General features: G+C 50.7%; 2 protein-coding genes across 3 annotated transcripts in view; one reads left to right on the top strand and one right to left on the bottom strand.

Moving 5' to 3' along the window:
• Positions 1-2,135: 2,135 nt before the first annotated feature.
• LOC122386019 (collagen alpha-1(I) chain-like) lies at positions 2,136-14,178 on the top strand. The gene is made up of 18 exons (XM_043374800.1): positions 2,136-2,285; positions 2,546-2,654; positions 2,990-3,087; positions 3,568-3,649; positions 4,741-4,847; positions 5,209-5,317; positions 5,632-5,745; positions 6,281-6,483; positions 7,055-7,135; positions 7,604-7,657; positions 7,826-7,912; positions 8,113-8,230; positions 9,967-10,109; positions 10,544-10,636; positions 10,914-11,027; positions 11,636-11,830; positions 12,096-12,214; positions 12,587-14,178. The coding sequence occupies exons 1-18, from the start codon at positions 2,271-2,273 to the stop codon at positions 12,882-12,884; spliced, it is 2,139 nt and encodes a 712-aa protein (XP_043230735.1). The 5' UTR covers positions 2,136-2,270; the 3' UTR covers positions 12,885-14,178.
• Positions 14,179-14,261: 83 nt separating this feature from the next.
• Positions 14,262-19,915, bottom strand: part of LOC122386020 (glutathione S-transferase D4-like) — a 52,054-nt gene continuing 46,400 nt past the window's right edge. The window contains exons 4-5 of one of the 2 annotated variants that reach the window (XM_043374802.1): positions 18,165-18,315; positions 14,262-16,272 (exon numbers count right to left, since the gene is read on the bottom strand). In XM_043374802.1, coding sequence (XP_043230737.1) covers positions 15,961-16,272; positions 18,165-18,315 — 463 coding nt within the window. In that variant the 3' untranslated portion in view covers positions 14,262-15,960. The remainder of the gene's footprint in view (positions 16,273-18,164; positions 18,316-19,915) is intronic. The other variant, XM_043374803.1, reaches the window with a different exon arrangement.

The following is a 19,915-nucleotide window of genomic DNA, read 5'->3' as shown; positions in this document are numbered from 1 at the left end:
AAGACCTGATGAGCCCCTGTCAAATTTGAAGACGGTTCGCTTTGTGTTTCGTTTCTCATTTTTATCCATAATCGCTATCTCACTTCATCAACCTGTACAGCTGACACACAGTAAACCATGACCACGTGGTAGCTGGTTTTATTGTGCTTCTGTGCCCTCCACGGCCTCCTCGCCCCGTCCCGTCCTGGACCTCCCGTCCTCCAGGGCTGGCACTGCGCAGCCGCCCCGTTTCCCCTTCCTCTCCAGCCGAGCTGGGTTTGTGCTGGGGCGCGTCTAATGTCCCGTCTGAATGGCATCCACACGCCACGGTCGGGCGCAGGGGCCGCTGGTTTTCGGGGGGTCTATCGCCGCCCGCGGCCACCCACCCGCCCGGCCACCCAAGCTGCTGCAGCGGGGCCCATGGTGACGCCGGACCCGCCCCCACGGGCCTGTGGCGGGGGCACTCCTGGGAGAGAACGCCTGGGGATGGGCGGAGGGGTGTGACGTTTATTGAAATAACCTCGCGGTGGTGGGCGTTGTTGGTTTGTTCCGAAAGTATCATAAATAGCGTAGTCTATCACCCTTTGTTGGCGCCCACAGGGTACATTCCAGTTCGAAGATGCATGTGATCGCATGGCAAGAAATATGCATGTATAGGCGGTTGTCATGCACTAAAATTTGTAGAATATTGAAATAATGCTTGTTTTATTACTTGTGACCAACATGTGATCTTTGGTGACTCCAATCGTCCTGTGTACGGCAAAACTTGGTCTGTTCGAGTTTAAATGCAATCTGTGTGAGTCCAGACTCGGTCCGTGTGCGTCCAAACTCTGCCGGATGTGCGCTAAGTGGAGGATGACGGGCCTTATGATGGTTTTACGGCCCCACGGGGCCAGTGGCGTGGAGACGGGCTTTAACAGCCCCCGAAAAAAATGTAGACATCTGCCCTTCTCAACCAAAGTGGTATATATCTCTCCTCAGATCTTATCTGGATTTCCTCCATTAGACTGTACGTGCAGTATTTGATTTATAGTGGAAGCGATCCACATAGTGCGTCCTGACGGACGTGTTGAAAAATCCGGTTCTAAGAATGACGCTTGTGACACGGCGCTATTACAAGTGAAGTGTGAACATTGAACAACTTTTAGAAATCGGACCTTAGAGACACTGAAAGTGATAATGAAAAACTGGGGAAATTAATGCTGCACTCTGACACAGAGAATATATCTTTCGAATTGGCAGTAGTGATAACCAAATTTGGTTGCGTACCTTCGCAATGATGCCTTCATGCATTATCCGCACTTTGCATACGTCATTTACTTGCTGTGCTATAGAAACCCCGTCTCATGGGGATACGGTTTTCAACGACGGTACAGTTTACCAGCGAGCTCCGGCGGCATTTTTCTAGGTTAGTTGTGTTTATGCTGCCCATGAAATAGTGAGGTCGGATTTTCATGGTAGTCGGTGTCAAAACGCATTTGTCGTATGTCTGTTTAGAGTTGTCTAGACGATATAGCTGCTCAGGGAGCACAAGCACATCCAAAGTATTGCCTAAACGACCTACTTTGTGTATATATAGTCCACCAGTAAACATAGAGCGATCGGCTGTTCCTCTCACAATGTTCCGTGAAATCCTACCAGGTCATTCCACACATACCAGGCCATTCCAGGAGCACTTATCTATGTGAATGATCAACCATGGACGGCCGTGAAGCCGGTGAACTATGCTGCTAAAACGACCCAAAGTTGCATGCAAAAGTACAGTTATCTGTTATCAAAGTGCGTGTTACACACATGGCATCGTCACTCGTCAGTAATGTACGTTACCAGCCCACGGGACAGTGTGTGCGTGGCATGCTTTGAGTCTGAGCGAAAGGTGATGTAGCTATTTTTCTGTTCAAAATATATCAGCTGTTAACTCTTTGATGATGTCCTCACCAAAGTGCTTCGTGCACCTGTCTCAGGACGTTATTGCGACTGTTTATACATAGTGATCTATTCTTAATCTGTATATGTTAACCGACACTCCGATGTCGTTCGTGTTTCTATACCTGTCCACAGTGTGCCGCTGTATTGACCTCTGACCCCTGTCTGGGCCGCCTGTGCTGACCTCTGACCCCTGACCTGTTTGTTTGCCCCGGCAGAGTTTCCTGGCGCGCTCGGGTCTAACCGGGCCGCCGGGCCCACCTGGCCAGTGTTCCTGTAACGTCTCCCAGGTGGCGGCTCTGCTGTCCACCTACGAGTCAGTGCGCGGACCCGAGGGGCCGCCGGGACGCGACGGCGCGCCCGGCATGGCCGGCACCTCGGTCAGTATACCGGGGCGGCGGAACAGCGCCCTTTGGTAGATCACAGAGTTCAGCTGTACTCTGGTGACCGCACCATTCTTCGGTGTAATTTACTTCCCATGCTATGTGAAGACTGACCTGACGCGTCTCATCACACATGCGATTGTTCTTTACAAGCTTTTTATTCGCTCTTATCTTATCTCTTCTACTATGCGATATATTTCGCTTTGCCTTTCTTGCAAGTGTGCTGTATGTGTCACGTATGTCCATCCCCTCCCCAGGGTATGCCCGGTCCCCGCGGAGAGAGAGGACCGGAGGGCCCCATCGGCCTGAAGGGAGAGCGGGGAGACGCCGGACCCAGAGGAGCTGAGGGTCTTCAGGGGCTCAAAGGTAAATGCGTCTACCAACGCGGCGAGAGACACAGCTAGGCTTGCGAATGTATGAAGATTAGAGGACTTAAGGAGTTGAGCTGAGCCAGATGGATATCACAGTGCTTGCTGTTTTACTGTTGATTTATTTGTTGAATGTCGATCGGTGTCCGCGAGCTCCCTCACCTGTGCTGAATTCGCGAGCGCCCCGACTGTCGTGTGTTCGCGACCTCCTCCCCTGTCTGGTGACATGAGGTGCCGTGGGCTATCCTGTGTACCCTCCCCCTCCCCCCACTGTCCTGTGCTCGCGAGCGCCCCCGACTGCCCGCTGACGGATGTGCACCGCGTTTGTGTCAGGCGAGCCGGGTATGGACGGTGTACCGGGGTCTCCGGGTCTGCCAGGACCCCCTGGACCCCCCGGACTGGGCATCGGCAGCATGACGGCGGGCTTCGACGTGAGTACTGCGTCGGTAAAACTGGCAGGATCTGATATAATGGGACAAAGGAGGGCTGAGTTTACATTCACTGCGAGGGCTGTGAATGTAAACGAGTACAGCCAAAGTTACTTTGCTACTTTGTCCAAGGGTTACGTATGCTATTGGTGAGTCCTCTGACCTTGCATCTGATAAGTTTGGCTGAAGATAATCATTGTTTGCCCATTTTCAAGCGGCCATGGGGATCAAGAAGCATATTTAAGGTAAGCAGTGTAATTGTTCAAGGCTCAAGATTGTTTACGAATATCCAATCCTCTTCAAGTGGGTCTGGCGTTACCACGATATCACAGTGTCATAGCACCATTTATCTTTTGTGGGATGCACGCTGCACATTCCCCACAGCTGAGGCTCTAGCATTTGATGATTTGGGTTGCCGGTGTGACACACTGATTGCTGTCCTGTGTTGCCCCTTTGGTGACGCGTCTGTCTCTGTATTTACAGGCGGATGACGAGGAGATGTTTGGTTACGGCGGCAGCGGCAGTGGAGCCGGCTTTGGCAGGATCGGAGCCCCAGGACCCCCCGGTGAGCAGCATTGGCCACTGTGCCCCAGCACTGGAACGAACAACGAAGACTGGACGCTGCACACTTGACAAACGATTTGGCCGTGTAGAGATTAACCCTGAACACATAACCCTCGATAACGGTCTTTGGTCTATGCTTATGAAAGTCGGACGATTGCTGCGTTATTCGCTTTATTGCTGATGTTCCGCTGATAGCTTCGAAACTTCGGAGGTACCATATACCTACATATAAATGTACAATATAAATGTAGCCTGCTCCCTGACCCTGACGTCTCCCTGAAGACTGTTTGTTAGGTACTGGCTGACAGTTTCTTTTCATCGGGTAGCACGGATGTCTCGATTTTTTCATTGCCAAACAAATCGATCATTGTGTTCACACCCGCTACGTCTTTCAGCTATTAAATTAACCCGGCGGCCGCTGGGCCTCCGCGCCACCCGCCGGCCGCTGGGGGGGGGGATGGGGGCCCCCTTTACTTCTGCGACGATATCGTCGCAACGCGAAGAGATAGAGAAACGAAACACATCTTCCTGAATACCTAGCCGAGGTTGTGTCCAAATTTGGTGTCGATCCCATTTGAAATGACGTCACAGTGACGTCATAAGTGAAATTCTAGATTTGCGACTCTCATATTCCTCACGATACATCAGATATGTATATGGGACCGAATATAAAGGGTCGATTATTGGCCAGAAACTAGATGGAAGTGTAGTTAGATGTTTTAGGATGACAGCAGGTGCTGTCTAGTTCATTTACAGTTGAGTTTCATGCTCAGCGTCATCAGAAACGGTCCATATCGGAAAACGACAAAACTTTATGACGTCACTGTGACGTCAGCTTAGGTACTACAACCACCAAACTTTCCTCAAACATTGCCTAGGTATTCATTTGAAGCTATGCCAAGTTTCACGTTCGTAGCTCATCAGGTTTCGGAGATATTTCACAAAACGGAAAGGGGGCAACTTTATGCCCCCCCCCCCCCCCCAGCGGCTCGTGGGTTATATCTGTTGAATCCCACCTCTTCATGCACTGCGCAGGATCTTTGGCTCTATTCTTGCTTAGACACTGAGTTGACCTGCGCTGTGACCCTGCAGGTCCGGCTGGCCTGGACGGCATGCCGGGGGCGCCGGGCCTGATGGGCCTTCCGGGAGTCAAAGGAGACCGCGGAGCCACCGGAGCCACCGGGGAAAAGGGAGACAGGGTAAGTGGCGGGGGGATATAGGGTGAATGGCGGGGGAGACAGGGGAATGGCTGGGAAGGTAGGGTGAGTGGCGGGGGAGGGGGAGATAGGGTGAGTGGCAGGGGAGACCGGGAGAGTGACATGGGGGAGACAGGGTGAGTGACATGTAAAGGGATAGAGTGGTGGGACTGATCTCCAGTGAATCTCCAGTTATCAGCTGGAGTGACCGAGTGGATTGATTTATCGTAATTTATCAAATATAGATCGTTGTATAACGATGGCGATTTGAAGTAGTGTGCGTATGCGAGATGTGATTTCTTTGGCTGAAGATCGTCCATTGCTGACTTATTTTATCTCCCCTCTTCTACCTATAATCTCTCAGGGCCACGACGGCAGTCAGGGCCCTCCTGGCTTCAAAGGCGAGCCTGGTGAACCGGGTCGCGACGGCCGGCCGGGGGAGCCCGGCCCCAGCGGGTCACAGGGCGAAAGAGGTGAGAGAGACACACGACCCAGCGCGGCCTGCGCGGGACGACTGAAAGGAACAAATGGTGCGCCACCGGTTCTGAAATGACTTTCAAAGTCCCAGGGACCTGTTTTTCGCATTTCTTTAGTTTCATTGAATGTTGTACACATTTATTCAAAGAACATAATTTTCATAATAGAAATCGCTCTTTCCCAAATAAGACCTCCCTGAGATGCTTCCAGGTGCATACGAACATCAATTTCGACCACGAGTACCCATCCGTTATCAGTCTGACAAGCGGTCACTTCTGTAACCCTCTGACCGACTGAGGTCTCACTGCAGGTCCCGCCGGCCCGCCCGGCCCGCCGGGCCCGGCCGTGCCCCACGCGGCCGAGTGGGGCTGGGGGGATGAGGACGATGTCAGTGGCTCCGGCTCCGGCCACCGGCCACTGCCAGGTGAGTGGCGATGCAGGATGTGACAAACAATGAAATATCAGTATTGGTGACCTTTACATCATCAGTCAGTAGATAGGATTTTATAATTCTTGTATTGCACCAAGTTTTATAAGCTTCCGACAGCATCCGGTTGCTCAATGCGAATTCCGCTTCCGGTTGAAATAGAATGTCTTTGATCTTCTCGTAATATGCCTTGTATGCCAGATGACATCAGAGGTCAGCACAGAACAGCGTGTAGCCGCTCCTGACCTGTCCCATACAGCGTGTAACTGCTCTTGACCGGCCCCCTGCACCGTCTCAGGGCTGTCCAGTGTCGGTCCCATACTTGCAGTGTGTGATCGCTCCTGAACTGCCCTCTGTTGTCTGAGGACTGCGGCCAGTGTCGGCCCCGGTACAGTGTAACTGCTCCTGACCTGTCCAATACAGCGTGTAACTGATCATGTCCTGTCCCCTTCTGTGTGTGCCGCACAGAGGTGACCAGTGTCGGTGTCATACAGCGTGTCACTGCTCCTGACTCTGCCCTCTATCGTCTCAGGCCTGGCCAGTGTGGGTCCACCGGGCGCGCCGGGACCAGCCGGACCGCAGGGTCCGCCCGGACCGCCCGGTCCGCCCGGTCAGGGTCTGCCTGGTCCGGCCGGTATCGACGGCACGCCGGGTCTGCCCGGACCGGAGGGTCCGCCGGGACCACAGGGACCGCCCGGTCCTCCCGGCTCCGGGGAGGGCGGCGCGGGCATCAAGGTAAGGCGACACGGGGGGGGGGCAGGTTCGGGGGACGGGGGCGACTGTGTCTAGTTGTTGCATTGAAAGTGTGGTGCACTGTGAGTCTAAGTGCGCTCGAAACGCTATGTTCCTTGAGATAACCAGACTTTTTCAATAATGAAGTTTACAAACAGGTGTCAGCTGTTTACCACGCACACTGGAGAAACTGGTTGTGATGTTACCATATTGGTAATGTATACTTTTGTAAGGCAAGGGGGTGTGTGTTCTCTTTGGTATGTCGAGCGACGAGGGATATTACTGTGAGTTGTCTGATGTGTGATCTGTGATCATGATGTGATGTAATGTGATGAGTTGATCTGTGAGATGACCGTATACCCTCACCCCTATGAGTTGGCTGAGCTCTGTGAGATAATTATGCTCTGTGGGCTGAGTCACAATCACTGTGGGTTGATGGTGGCTCACCGTTAAGTAACTGTGATCTCACCACTGTGAGTGCGTTTACTGAGATCTGTGAGGTAACTGTGTGCTCTCCCCGCCGTGAGCGGGCTGAGTTCTGTGAGATGACCATGTGCTCTTCCCTCTCTGTCAGGGTGAGAAGGGAGACCGTGGCAGGCCCGGCCGGCCCGGCCGACCCGGTCCCATCGGAGAGCTCGGCATGCCCGGATGGCCGGTACGTAGTTATACCGCCTCGGGGCTGACCCCGGCCACCGACTGCGCATTGTGGCGCTCACTTCAGTCTGACGGATTTGTATATAAGCCAGTAAAATATCTAGAGAGGAAAATTAATTATCCGCTCTCATTAGATCTGTGATTTATATAGCCCCTGCAATTTTAACTCGGTATGTTGACTTTGTAACGGTATTTTCTTGTATGTTTCTCATGATATTTATCACAAAGCTCTCTCCCATACACACGCACGCAGTCAAGACGCAAAAAGGTAAGTATGCGAACAATTACTTGATAACCCTTAAACGACGAGAAGTCTCAGTACATAGCACTGTATCATGACAAACAATTAATTTATGTATTCGTGCGCTTAGTGCAGACCAGGCACATCTACCTCTGTCTATGAATGCAGTCGCTTAGAAACGTGCTTCTTGTGTGCGATATTTGTCTGACGAGTTTCTGTTCGTTCCAGGGTCGCCGAGGAGAGAAGGGCGTTGGTCTGCCGGGGCCCAAGGGAGAGCCGGGCGTAAGTACGACGACGATAGCGCCTATGTCCATTTCGTGTGCATTTCGCTGGTTAAGAGAAGCTTGGAGCAATTTATGGAGCTGTGGTATGCTGGAACGTCTTGGTCGGGGCTGCTGAACTGGCCAGTCATGACACCTGCGACTGATTGTCACCCGATATCTGTCTCAGGACTGCGGCTGTCTGGATGGCGGCGGCGGTGGCGGTGGAACGCGGGTGATCCCCCTGCCGGGACCCGCCGGTCCTCCCGGGCCCAAGGTACGGTGGTGGGCATGCAGGCTGAACGGCCAGACTGCGCCACTGCTGCAGTGTTAGGCCGACCGAGTCCGTTCGGCAGCGTTTAGTGATGTTACTGGCTACTGCAATGTTGAGCCTGATGAACCCGTTCGGCCGCGTATGGTGACCCATCATTGTCGCCGAACAGGCACGCGATACTAACCGCCGGCGTGTTCCCGCAGGGTGAGCCGGGGTCTCCGGGCCTGTCCATTGAAGGTCGACCGGGCCCCGCTGGCGAGAGCGGGCCGCCTGGCTTCGGACGACAGGGGCCCCCCGGTCGGCCCGGTATCGGAGTGCCAGGTATGTACGGGTGGCGACGGAGAACTCAGCTGGGCCCTGGGCACTGCAGTCTGCTGGCACATTACAACCGCGCTGTGGATATAGCGGCTGTAGTATGGGCAATAACTGCTGCGAGTAACAATGCAAAATGGAACTAACAGATCGATAATAGTCGAGTATCTGCATTGAAACTCAAAAATGAAACAAAAGAACTAGCAGTTTTGTATGGTACCTATGTGTCGTATCAGTAACAAAACATAACAAGTCGTGTTAAAAAAAAATGCTTAAAACACATAATGTAACTTATAATCACACAGACTGCATGATTTAAAGGGCATTTAATGACAGGATGATAGTGAGTCCGCCTTCACTAAGCACACTCTAAGCTAAGGGTCATTCGGAGCTATCTGTAACAATTGCATGATGCAGATAAAATTCGTCTTCGGATCCGTATCGAAAGGCGGGATTCCTTCACTATTGGGGGCATTTATAAAAACATGCTAATGAACGTTTGAAGTGTATTTGAGCGGTGTCTCGCATCTGCGCGTTGCCCATGCAAATGCGCATTGCACATGTGCTTTCTTGCGCAAATGTGGTGTGTGCAGCGTTTAATGTGTTTATAAGAATTACTCCGTTACGCTGTCTCATATTGCGGTGTTATTACACGCTCACAAGGATACCGACGCAGGCCAGTCAGCTCCATCACCGAGCTGCGCAACACGCTCGGAAGGGGTAGGTGCCGCCCGTGTCTGCCAGGGGAGGGGTGTGTGGTAGTTCCCTGGACCCTCACCGTGCTGGATAACTGACCTAACGACCGGTGTCTGCCCGGGACGGGGTGTGGTAGCTCCCTGGACCCTCACCCTGTGTCCGTGCTGGAGAACTGACCTGGAGAGCTGACCTCGCCCAGCTGCGCTACCTGTCCGGGCGGGAGGGTGGCAGTGCCGTTCTCACAGTCGCTGAGAATCTTGTCGATCTGCATGTCGTCATATTTGTCCTCGAGACATCCTAAATGTTATTATCATGGCGTGATGTCGTGAAATGTAGTCTTATAGTCGAAATTACCAAATCGTCTGTTTTATTTGGCGGTGTGGATGTACTTAATGCTGACTAACCTTTTATTTCTTTTTAAGCTTCTATGACGTCAATTTTGTCCTCGTTACGTTTCACATCATTACATGAATATCCGTTCCCACATAATTAATGGAAATGATGTGGGAAAGTATGCCTGTCAATCAGACCCCAGTTGTTTAAGTGCTTATTCGTAGGTCCAGTGTTTGAGTGCTGATTCGTAGGTGCAGAAGCAGGCGGGTTTGAGCCTTTTCGGTGCTCGGTATTTGCTACTTGTTGATGAGAAAGGTCTCGAATAGCAGCTGCATTTTGATGGCTTCTGACAATGTCTGTTCGTTCAGGCGGCCGGAGAAGAGGTAACGTATGAAAGCATAGGAAACAACGTCTAAAAGTTGTATAAACAACGAACCTCACCCAACGAACTGTCAACTATCAAATGTTGTTGCATGCACACGGTATAACTCGAACAAGTATTCAAGACGGGGCCGTTATGTCGTTTGGCTGGTATATCGAATTTCGAAGCTGTGATGAGCTATGTGCCAACTGACCGGAGCGGATTAGCAGTTCCGGGAGGAGCCCGTCGTTACCTATGACTATCTGCAATGCCAGTGTCTTAAACTTCTGCTGATCCATCCATAGCTACTGCTGCTGCTGCTGCTGGTGGTGACATCTGGTGGCGACCTTTGCAGGTCCGCCCGGCCCGCCGGGGCCGCCAGGCAAGCCGGCTCCTGTCGACAGCATCGGCGGACGGGAGCAGTATTCTTCTTCGCCGTCGGGGCCCCAGATTGTGCCCGGGGCAGTGACGTTCCCCGACACAGCAGCCATGCTGAGGGTAAGAGACCGAGCCGCCGAGGCATAAGGGATGCCTCGATACCCCCTGGGAGTGCATTGTGCATCATCGCAACGCTTGACATGGTCTATGTTTCCGCTGATAGATGTGAAAGCAATGCTAAAACGTGACGATAGCACCCTTGCAAGCTGTTTGTTCAGTCACTCAGTTGTGTGTCTTCCTGTAGTGATTTGTGAAAAGGTCATAAATGTTGACCTTTGCGTCTTTGACATTGGTACATAATCTTTTATAATCTACTGACGCAGCTGTTACCTATAACCTTCTAATGTATTCAAATCATTTGATCTGACGTGGTTATGAACTGTGACCTACTGGCGTGACTTTAACCATGTGACCTACTGACGGGCTCTTGCCCTGTGACCAGACGCTGCCGGTTTATGTGACCCACTAAAGCGGTCATGACATTTGACCTGCAGAGGTCGGAGGTCAGTCCGGTGGGCACTCTGGCGTTCATCATGGACGAGGAAGCCCTGCTGGTGCGCGTCTCCTCCGGGTGGCAGTACGTCTCGGTAAGTGCTGTCAGCGTTGGGGAAAGCTCATTCAAGCATACTTGATTTCCAAGGAAATTTACAATGACAATAGCCTACGAGGACCGCGTCTTGGTTGAAATAAATGTCTCGACGACGTACAGTTTGCTGTAGAGACCGAAGGCTGACTCTCAATGTAACACTAGTGGCACTAGCACTAGCACTCCTGCGCTTTTTTAAGTCGGTATGCCTGTATGTCCCGGTACCCGGTCGCTGTATGCCGGTGCTGCCACCTCTGACGGTGTCGCCGTGTCTGCAGCTGGGCTCTGTGGTGGCGTTCCAGCCGACGGAGGCGCCCACCACCACCACCCAGTCGCCGGCCTACAACCACAACTTCCAGTCGGACAACCAGGTGGCCAGCGACGGGCCCAGCGTGAGTTCCGCAGCGACCGCCGCTAGTCGGCGGCGCTAGTGGGCCGTCCTGTGGGCTATTACTGACGATAGATGGCTTCGGAGGACTGTAAGGGTCACCGCGCTGAATCTAGCTCATTTTTAGCGTTTGAACGTATTTTTCGAGTGTATGGCATCGGGTCGTATGTGTGCGTTTTTTACCAATGGCATCAATCGTATGACTAAACATACGTGAAAGGTGGCCGAAATCCTACATTTTGCGATATGTGAAAATAACAATGCAGTTATATCGCTAATATATGTTGTACCCTCACAGGGCTTTCCAAGCAGGGTAAGTTGGATTGAACTGTACAAGTGTACCGTAATGCAGAGCAACCTTAGTGCCTAGTGGTATTCAATATAAATGTTTTCTGAATCGTTCCCGTGAACTCGAAGGATTTTTTTCTCTCAAGTGGAGTGTTTTGTCTTCTTTCTTTTTTGTTGCATAACGCTGACTGTCAGTATTATATATAATTTGTACCCACCATATGCACATTTCTCATGTCATCCACGTAAGCCTGGCTAGGTTAGACGTTCCCATCATGACTAAGCCCCACTCTCCCTGTATGACTGACCGCCTGTCTCCGTCAGTTGCGGCTGGCTGCACTCAACGAGCCCTACCACGGCGACAAGATGGGACTGCGCGGCTTCGACTACGAGTGCTACCGGCAGGCGCGGCGGGCCAACTACCGCGGCACGTTCCGCGCGCTGCTCTCGTCGCGGACGCAGAACCTGGACAGCATCGTGGGCCCCGATTACCGAGCCCTGCCGGTGGTCAACACCAACGTGAGGACGGGGGAAGACTGGGTGGAGCTGTGAGGGATGCTCAGTGGGAACGGATTGAGTGGGTGGGACACAAAGGAGTTCAAGGGACACAAAAGACCTGCGAAGGTTGAAAGGAGGGATGTTAAATATGCTAGCATCGGAGATTGACATTCGATGCTTTGATTGCCCGTTTAGCTACAATGGAACAGGTAGGTGGAAAGAAAAGAGGAATGTTCATGCCACAGGCTAATGCTGTAAGAATGCTCACCACTCTTTTCAATTTCAGGGTGACTTGCTCTTCACGAGCTGGAAGGGCATTTTCAGCGGTGACGGCGGCATGTTCGCACACAACAAGCCGAACATCTTCAGCTTCGACGGAAAGAACGTTCTACGCGACAATACCTGGTAAACTGCCGCTGTCCCCTCGTATCTGACATTTTCAGGAATTCAGGAGAAATATTTGCACATTGTCATCACCTTTCGTGCAATAATTCGTGTTAACGTCATTACCAGCCCCACCTCTTATCAATTTAACATGTTACGACTCATTACTCAGACCTGTTCTCTGAACGCACTGCTCGACATTTCACGGTGCCCGTTGATTGCCTTCACGAATTCTTCTTTGATCAAATAATAGCCCTTCGCTAGCGTCTATTCGGTGCCGGTGCCCTGACCCCTCCCCCTCATTCGTACGCGCACAGGCCGCAGAAGATCGTGTTGCACGGCGCCAGAGCGCTCTGACCGCCCCCCCCCCCCCCCCCGCCTCCACGCACACAGGCCGCAGAAGATCGTGTGGCACGGCGCCACGCAGTACGGCGAGCGCAACATGGACGCCTACTGCGACGCCTGGCACTCGTCCTCGTCCAGCAAAGAGGGTATGGCCAGCAGCCTGCTCAAGGCGCGCCTGCTGCAGCAGGACAAGTACGCCTGCAACAACCGCTTCGTCGTGCTCTGCGTCGAGGTGGCCACCAGCCGGCGGCGCTCGCGGCGCAGCGTCGACGACACCAGCGAGCTTCTGACCGAGGAGCAGTACGCCGAGATGCTGCTCGAGTTTGATGCCAACGCGCACCTGTAGACGGTGGCCCTGGCTCTGTCTGCTGGCCGGGAGATGACGCCCTCCGAGTGAGCGCAGTCAGGCGGGCGATAGGTGACTGGTGACGTGGTATTAGTGATGTGACGTCATATGGAAAACATTGCGTCAGGAAGTAGCCCATGATACGCACCGTGCAGAAGTCCCAACGCAGGTGCGTGACATGTTTCAGTTTTCCTTTCTTGTAATCTCAAGACTGTTGTAATCTCAAGATACGGTTTGTTCTGACCTTTCCATCATGATTCTCCTTTCCCTTACTCTTTGTCTGCACGTCAACTGCATCTTTCTCCCCCTTCGCCTCCCTTTTAACCTCCTCTTTTCTCGTTCCGTTCTCTTTTCTTTCCCTCTTCCTGTTCAGTCTTTGTGATTTTGCGGTCCTTCGCGGGCCCCGTGGTCATAGAACGGTGCGAACGGGTCGGAGGAAGTCAGCGATCGTCCCGATGGCAATAACTCGGGACGCAGCGCACACTCGGACGTCTGCTTGAGGATCTTCTGTTTGGCTGGCGCTGTGTGTTTGCTGCCACTGCGCGTGGCCGTGGGTGAGCCGGACCGAGAGTTAGGCCAGGCCGGAGGGCCCGGCGGCCACCCGCGTTTTGTTCGGCAGGGCGTGTGTATGATCACTGCCAGCGCTTGTCAAGGTTGGTTTCTTTTCTGGGTGGGGTCGACAGGCCGCATTCCATGAATACGTAACACGTGATATGGCTCTCCGTGCGCGTCAGTTTGCTTTGCAGTGAAACGCTCCGTTTAGAACGGTGTGGTCTTTTGTTTACATTTGTGATAATTTATAACGCTTTTAGACTCCTTGAATATGTTTTTACCATTTCATTAGCTATTGCAAGCCCGAGCTTTGTGGGAGTGGTTTTATTTGATAAGATTCACCATTATTAGCGTTGTCCGTCATTGCGGTTTGCTGCAGTCATGATACGGTATGCTTGTGCCAAACTTAATTCGCTAGTCGTTTAAAGCGATTTTAGACATAAAAAACACAAAGTGCACCCGGAACTTTGCCTAATGTATTCGCTTGTTATGTGGCAGCTAGCAGCCCACAGAAATTTGAATAATCGCATTAAAAGCATCGGTAAGTCGCACCAGATGGAGGCGGAAACAGGCGCAGTGATGCGGTCGTATGGACGTTCTTCCATTCTGCGCCGGGTGTATTAGAGTTACGCTTGTACTTGTTTGTGCGTATGTGTGCGTGTGTTCTTTCCACATAATTGCGTAGAATGTTCAGCTTCGCTTCGCGTTTTGTGAAAATAAAATTAGCTAAATGTGTGATGTATTACGTTGTGTCGAAAGCCTTCCCGTTCAACCCGATAAATGCACGACTGATTGACCAGTTTTAACGTCTGACATGACAATGATGGTCCATCAAGACTGACAATGATAGAATAATCTGCTATTTATTAAAAAGCATGACGCATAAGTTAACATAGTCGTATTAGCAGCTCGTAAATGTTATCAGTGTGGGCAGGTAGTTGATACGAAACATCAGAGAGAACATGTGGCTGACAAATCAAACACAACAGTTCAACGATTCACCAATCATTTCGGTAAACAGAACGTGCGACTTTTTTCAACGTCTTATCAATCTAGAGTGGGTATGTACCGGTTCAGAGTGTCTTGTATCAGTCAGAGGCTAGCATGTTACAATTGTCCCAACAAGAATATGGCTGGTCATACATAAATCTACATGGGATGCATTTCTGTTAACTTTTGGATGCATGCATTCTTATAAAACAACGAAATCCTAAACACTCAATGAACTCACCACCTCCAACGACTGAGGGGCACATCTGAGATATCTAATTAACAGCATCAATCGACATTTTCAGAAACTCTTAACTTACTTCATACCCTGTTCATTTGTTCAACACTCCTCGTAGATAGAACTTATTCGTGGAATAAGCGACTGTTAAAATACAATCATCCTTAACGGAATTCGATAAGAAAACATTCGATCACAAGGAGCTTAGTTTTGTTTCTAAAAAGGTAGCTACATAGCGGCGAGATAAAAACCTAACACACCAGTGAACAGCAATAAGCACAAGCTTTCAGGTAACAACGTGCAGGCCAGTTAGTTGCCGTTTCACAAAGATGGAAGTTGTGATGCGATAGTAACAGAAACAGAAGACATGGTTACATAATAACATGTCACCATGTATCGCTTGTTTTGATATTACTACATCATGCGCTCTGCTCGCTGCTGAGAACAGCAGTGTTTCTCTCACCGTTATGTTCCCGAGATAATTTTCGGTCAAATATCAACACAAAATTTCGTTTCTTTTATCGGCTAAATGCACGCACTCTCAGACCAAGATTGCCAGTTTTGACACGACTGCTGGAAGGCGCCTTACTACAAAAAACGATCCTAGAAAACAACTAAGCGAAAACAATCCAGGTCCAGACTGCTGGATGCGAACGTACCACCTATCTTTATACCCGAACGTGTTTATCACAGCTCCATTGGTTGCAAAAGGAATGCGCAGTGCACTCACATTTTCATCAGCTATCTAAGCCTCGCGTCTTGCAGCTGGCATAGATGCCTACTTTATCAAAAGTACTTTCTGGAGTTACGATGCAAAGTTTCACCACTGGAAAAGCGTCATGGGTGCTGATGTATGTTAGCAAGGTTTCATATTATATCGGCAGCAACTTACATTTTACCACATTTAATCACAAATACTTACACTTTAGTATAGTTTTAAGCTGACATTAAAATACTAAATGAACTCCATTCGCTGTACCTGGATCTGTCCAGGAACTAGGTACAGCCAGAGTTCAGAGTTCACTGTGTGCAATAGAAATATCGCAATTTAACCATTCATTCAATGTACCCGAGCAATCAGTTTTGACAGGATCTGCCATCGCGATCGCTTACCACTAAAACAAACAAAAACGGATTTCCTGCATGCTTTCATAATTCTGTAGCAGCCTGCAGAATTTCATTAACGTTTCGCTCGACATCAAAATCCATCGCCCGTAATGGCACCAACAGTCCAGCTCTGACAACCCTGGTTTCCCGCATCAATCTATCAACTCCCCATTATGCCTGTACCCTGCATTAATGCTTCTTCTGCTCCAGCATCTCCTTGAACATGGCCATTCCCTCGGCGTTGCACTCCTGGTAGTAGGGCAGCGTCTGCTGCAGCCGCGTCTTCCAGGTGTGCAGGCGCTGGTAGGACTCGGTGCGGTAGTTGAACGCCTCCAGCCGGGAGACAGTAGCCAGCAGCGCCAGGTCGGCCAGGCTCAGCCGGTGGCCCACCACGAACTCGCCGCCAGACTCCTCCAGGAAGCGGTCCAGGTAGTCGAGCGACTGCTTCAGCACGTTGGCCTTGGCTTCGTCCGGCGCCGAGCCGCGGTGTATCACCGGGTCCTGGAAACGGAGGGATGGGACGCGTCAGGGCTAGACATGGCACCAGGACCTGGAGGCGGAGAGACGGGATGCGTCAGCGACAGACATGGCACCGGGTCCTGGAAGTGGAGAGATGGGGCGCGTCAGGAATGGACAATGGGACATGGCACCGGCTCCTGGAGGTGGTGAGGTGGGACGCGTCAGGGATGGACAATGGGACAAGTGGCACCGGGTCCTTGAGGCGGCGAGGTGGGGCGCGTCAGGGATGGACATGGAGGCGTCAGCACAAGGCAGGAAGCGTCAGCGACAGCGACAGACTTTTATTCCAAAGTGTCACTGACAAGACAGCCCACAGGACTCAAATGCAAACCCGTCTGACGCTATCATACAGTAATAGGTATAGCATTTTGTCCGACTATACCTTAACGGATCAGATCACTTTTTGCACGCAGAGCACGCTAAAAGGCACACCACCTTTTCGGCATAGAGGGCCTCTGTTTGCGATAGCGTGTATCGGTGTTGCAAGTGGCGTCTTGAAAAGATTCGTTAAGAAGTGGGATTGTTGAACCTTCTACAGTCAAAGGTTACAAGCTACTTAACGTAGCATCTCTGTGCAACTGACGAACACAAGAAACCATGTAAAATTCCGTGCTAAACCATGTTTGTGCACCTGTCTCACGCCTAACAATAAATAGTCAGAAGTGTATGAGCAAAACAATATTCACTGGTTTCTCTGTTCCCATTTCGGGATTATGCGGGAAGCAACTAGGAAGCTTCACGAGGGTGCGACTTTTGTATTGGTTCAGCCCGGACTTTTTATTCTTCCTCTGAAGACAGTAAACCAATGTTGTTTGTTGCCTCGGCTGTTGCGGGTAACAAGTCCTTCGGCTTCATCAGAAAGGAGACCAATGGGATCAATTTCTATTTCAAATCCACGTGACTTTCCCTTCCAGTTCCAACACAAGTGCATATAGTGGCATCGAAAACTCTGTCATTCTGTGCGGCCGTCTGAAGTTTTCTATCCGACTCGTCTTGGGGGAGGGGGGGGGGGGTCAGGTCCAGCGGACTACCGAGTGCCAGGTTTCAGCGGGGCCATGTACTGCGTTTCGGGTGCTGTATCAGTGCCTCGTGGCTGACGGCACGATCCCGGGCTCGCGAGATGCCCCATTGGTATGCAGCAATCTGCTTGGAACGCGGTTTGCAAATGAGCTGTTTTGTGAGTCTAATGCGGCGTCTGCCTCATGGACGAGAGCTGGAGGCAGCATGAGCCGACACTTGTATAGGGAAGGAGTTGCGCTTTCAGAGCGTACGTCGACGTCCTTCGTTTATTTCAGGAACTTTGACACCGTTGGACGATATTCGATATCACCAAATGAAACGATTCGCTACAAATTTTCAATTAAAATAATAGTAGAAAGATTTAGAGGAATATGAAGCCTTTCGCTATACAACATATAGAGCTATCATCTCTGAGTATGCAAGCTGGGACGTTAGTGGTAGACACAAATGTCACAATTTTACATGTCCCGGACTTATCCCGATTACAATAATCACGCCCGATAACAAACTTCTTTGAGCTAACGAGCAGCCCCATGTGCCTGGATAGACGACCACTGTTTGGGATTGAAATCTGAACGGCAGCAGCAAACACATGCAGCGAAGTGGACTGGCAAGCAATTGGCAACGAAGCTGGCAAACGGCTCTACTCTACTGCCACTACTGCTGTCGCGAAATCGTAGCGTAAGTCGAATATGAATGCACGGAGACTGATTTTACGTTCTGCTAATTCAATGACAAATATCAAATTACATAGGTATATTTAGTTCTCTGAAATAAACAGAGATACCCCATCTCAGCGCCCTTGCATCCGACAGGGAATAGGATGCATACTGCACTGTGTTGTCTTGACTCACAAAGTAGTCGAGGATGGCCCTGTTGAGCGTGCCGAGGTCGAACTGCAGCAGACGGTCGATGGTGGCGCGTCGCTGGTGGTCGGCCGCCGGGTACAGGTGGTCGAACGCCGGCCTGCCGTACACCGCCACCAGGTACTGCATGATGGCCCGACTGTGGATACAGAGATACAGGGACTTAGGAATAGGTACTGCATGATGGCCCGACTGTGGATACAGAGATACAGAGACTTAGGTACTGCATGATGGCCCGACTGTGGATAGACAGACACATGGTGGCCCGGGTGTGAATAGAAGACACGGACAGGACACTGTATGACACACAAACATAGGTACTGCATGATGTACGGCTGTGGACAGACAGGCAGACACGGGTGCACTCTGTAGTGACACACTTGACACACAAACACAGGTATTGCATTATCCCGACTGTGGACAGACAGACACAGGTACTGCATGATGACCCGGCTGTGGATAGAAGACACAGGTACCTACTGCATGATAGCCCGACTGAATAACGTAGACAACACAAGGCAGCAAACTGTATTAGCGTGACACCACACACCGTAGCAATGTGCGTTGTGCAATGCCTCTAAGTGACCATCTGAGCTGAGATAGGCGAACTGGGGTCCCTTGCTCACAATTACCGGTTTCGGCATCCGCAACATCGAGAAATGCCTTAAATCGAAAATATTGAATCTCAAAGTTACAGCACTTGGATTCAGAGGGGATAATGCATCTGAATGTCCCCTCTGACTTTGTGACGTCAGGGCAGATCTAGCGATTTTTAAATCTGATGTTAAAAGACAATTGTTGCTGTGGTGGTACATACTGCTTTGCACGCAACATCTGCTGCACTTTTAGGATGCCAAATTATTGCTTCCAAATGACGTTATAGGAATAGCGGAGGTCCCAAAAAATAAACAAAAGTTAAAGTGTAATACATTGACAGCAGGTGAATATTTTTCGGTGAAATTTTGTAGATATTCGTTTTTGCTCTTTCTGAACCGAGCGACATCATTTTTATGCCAATTCATCAACTTTTTTGAAGGTGGAAAGGTCCCTTTGACAGGCAATGGCACCACACCATATTATGTCTCACGGCTGTCAAATTTCCACAAGCAGAGCGATGACATGCATCGTGTATAAAATGTTGCTTTGTTAGTGCATCCTATGCTTCTATAAGATAGGGCGACCACTCCAAAATTTCAATTATTTGTTAGGTAGTTTTTTATTAAGACTAGAAGTTGAAGTTGTAAGTTGAAGGACACTTCCGGATGCTATATCTGGATGGTTCTGGATGAAGCCGTTGTAGCGCAGTGCAGTAGAGTGGATTCGTTGATATATTCAACTGTTATATCAACGGTCACAGCAGCAGACCAAGACGCTAGGCATTCCTTGCGTCAATAAATACCTATATGTAGATTGGACATTCACCACTAGGAGAAAAATAAACTGGTCAGAAAAGGCATTGACCGGATGTTCTCAAAATATACACGGAGACAGCATTGCGGCAGAGTGATGGGCACTGAGAAATTGGCTGCTATGCTCTGTTGCTGCCCGTTAACCCGCGCCCCGCTGGGCTATTCAGCCATACGCGCCCTGCTGGGGGCGGGGGGCAGATTCTGCCCCCCCCCCTGTCTAACTTCCGAACCGATGGTCGTAGAAAGACGGGGAAAACGGCAATCGAAAGCTCTCAACAAGGCGGATCTTAAGAGCCCAATTTTTTTTGCTTAAGTAGGTCAGAGGTCAGG

Source organism: Amphibalanus amphitrite, unplaced genomic scaffold (genome assembly GCF_019059575.1).
Source record: "Amphibalanus amphitrite isolate SeventyFive unplaced genomic scaffold, NRLGWU_Aamphi_draft 000237F_arrow, whole genome shotgun sequence".
Taxonomy (NCBI): domain Eukaryota; kingdom Metazoa; phylum Arthropoda; class Thecostraca; order Balanomorpha; family Balanidae; genus Amphibalanus; species Amphibalanus amphitrite.
Note: the sequence above shows the minus strand (reverse complement) of the source record. Positions and strands in the feature narration are given on the sequence as shown.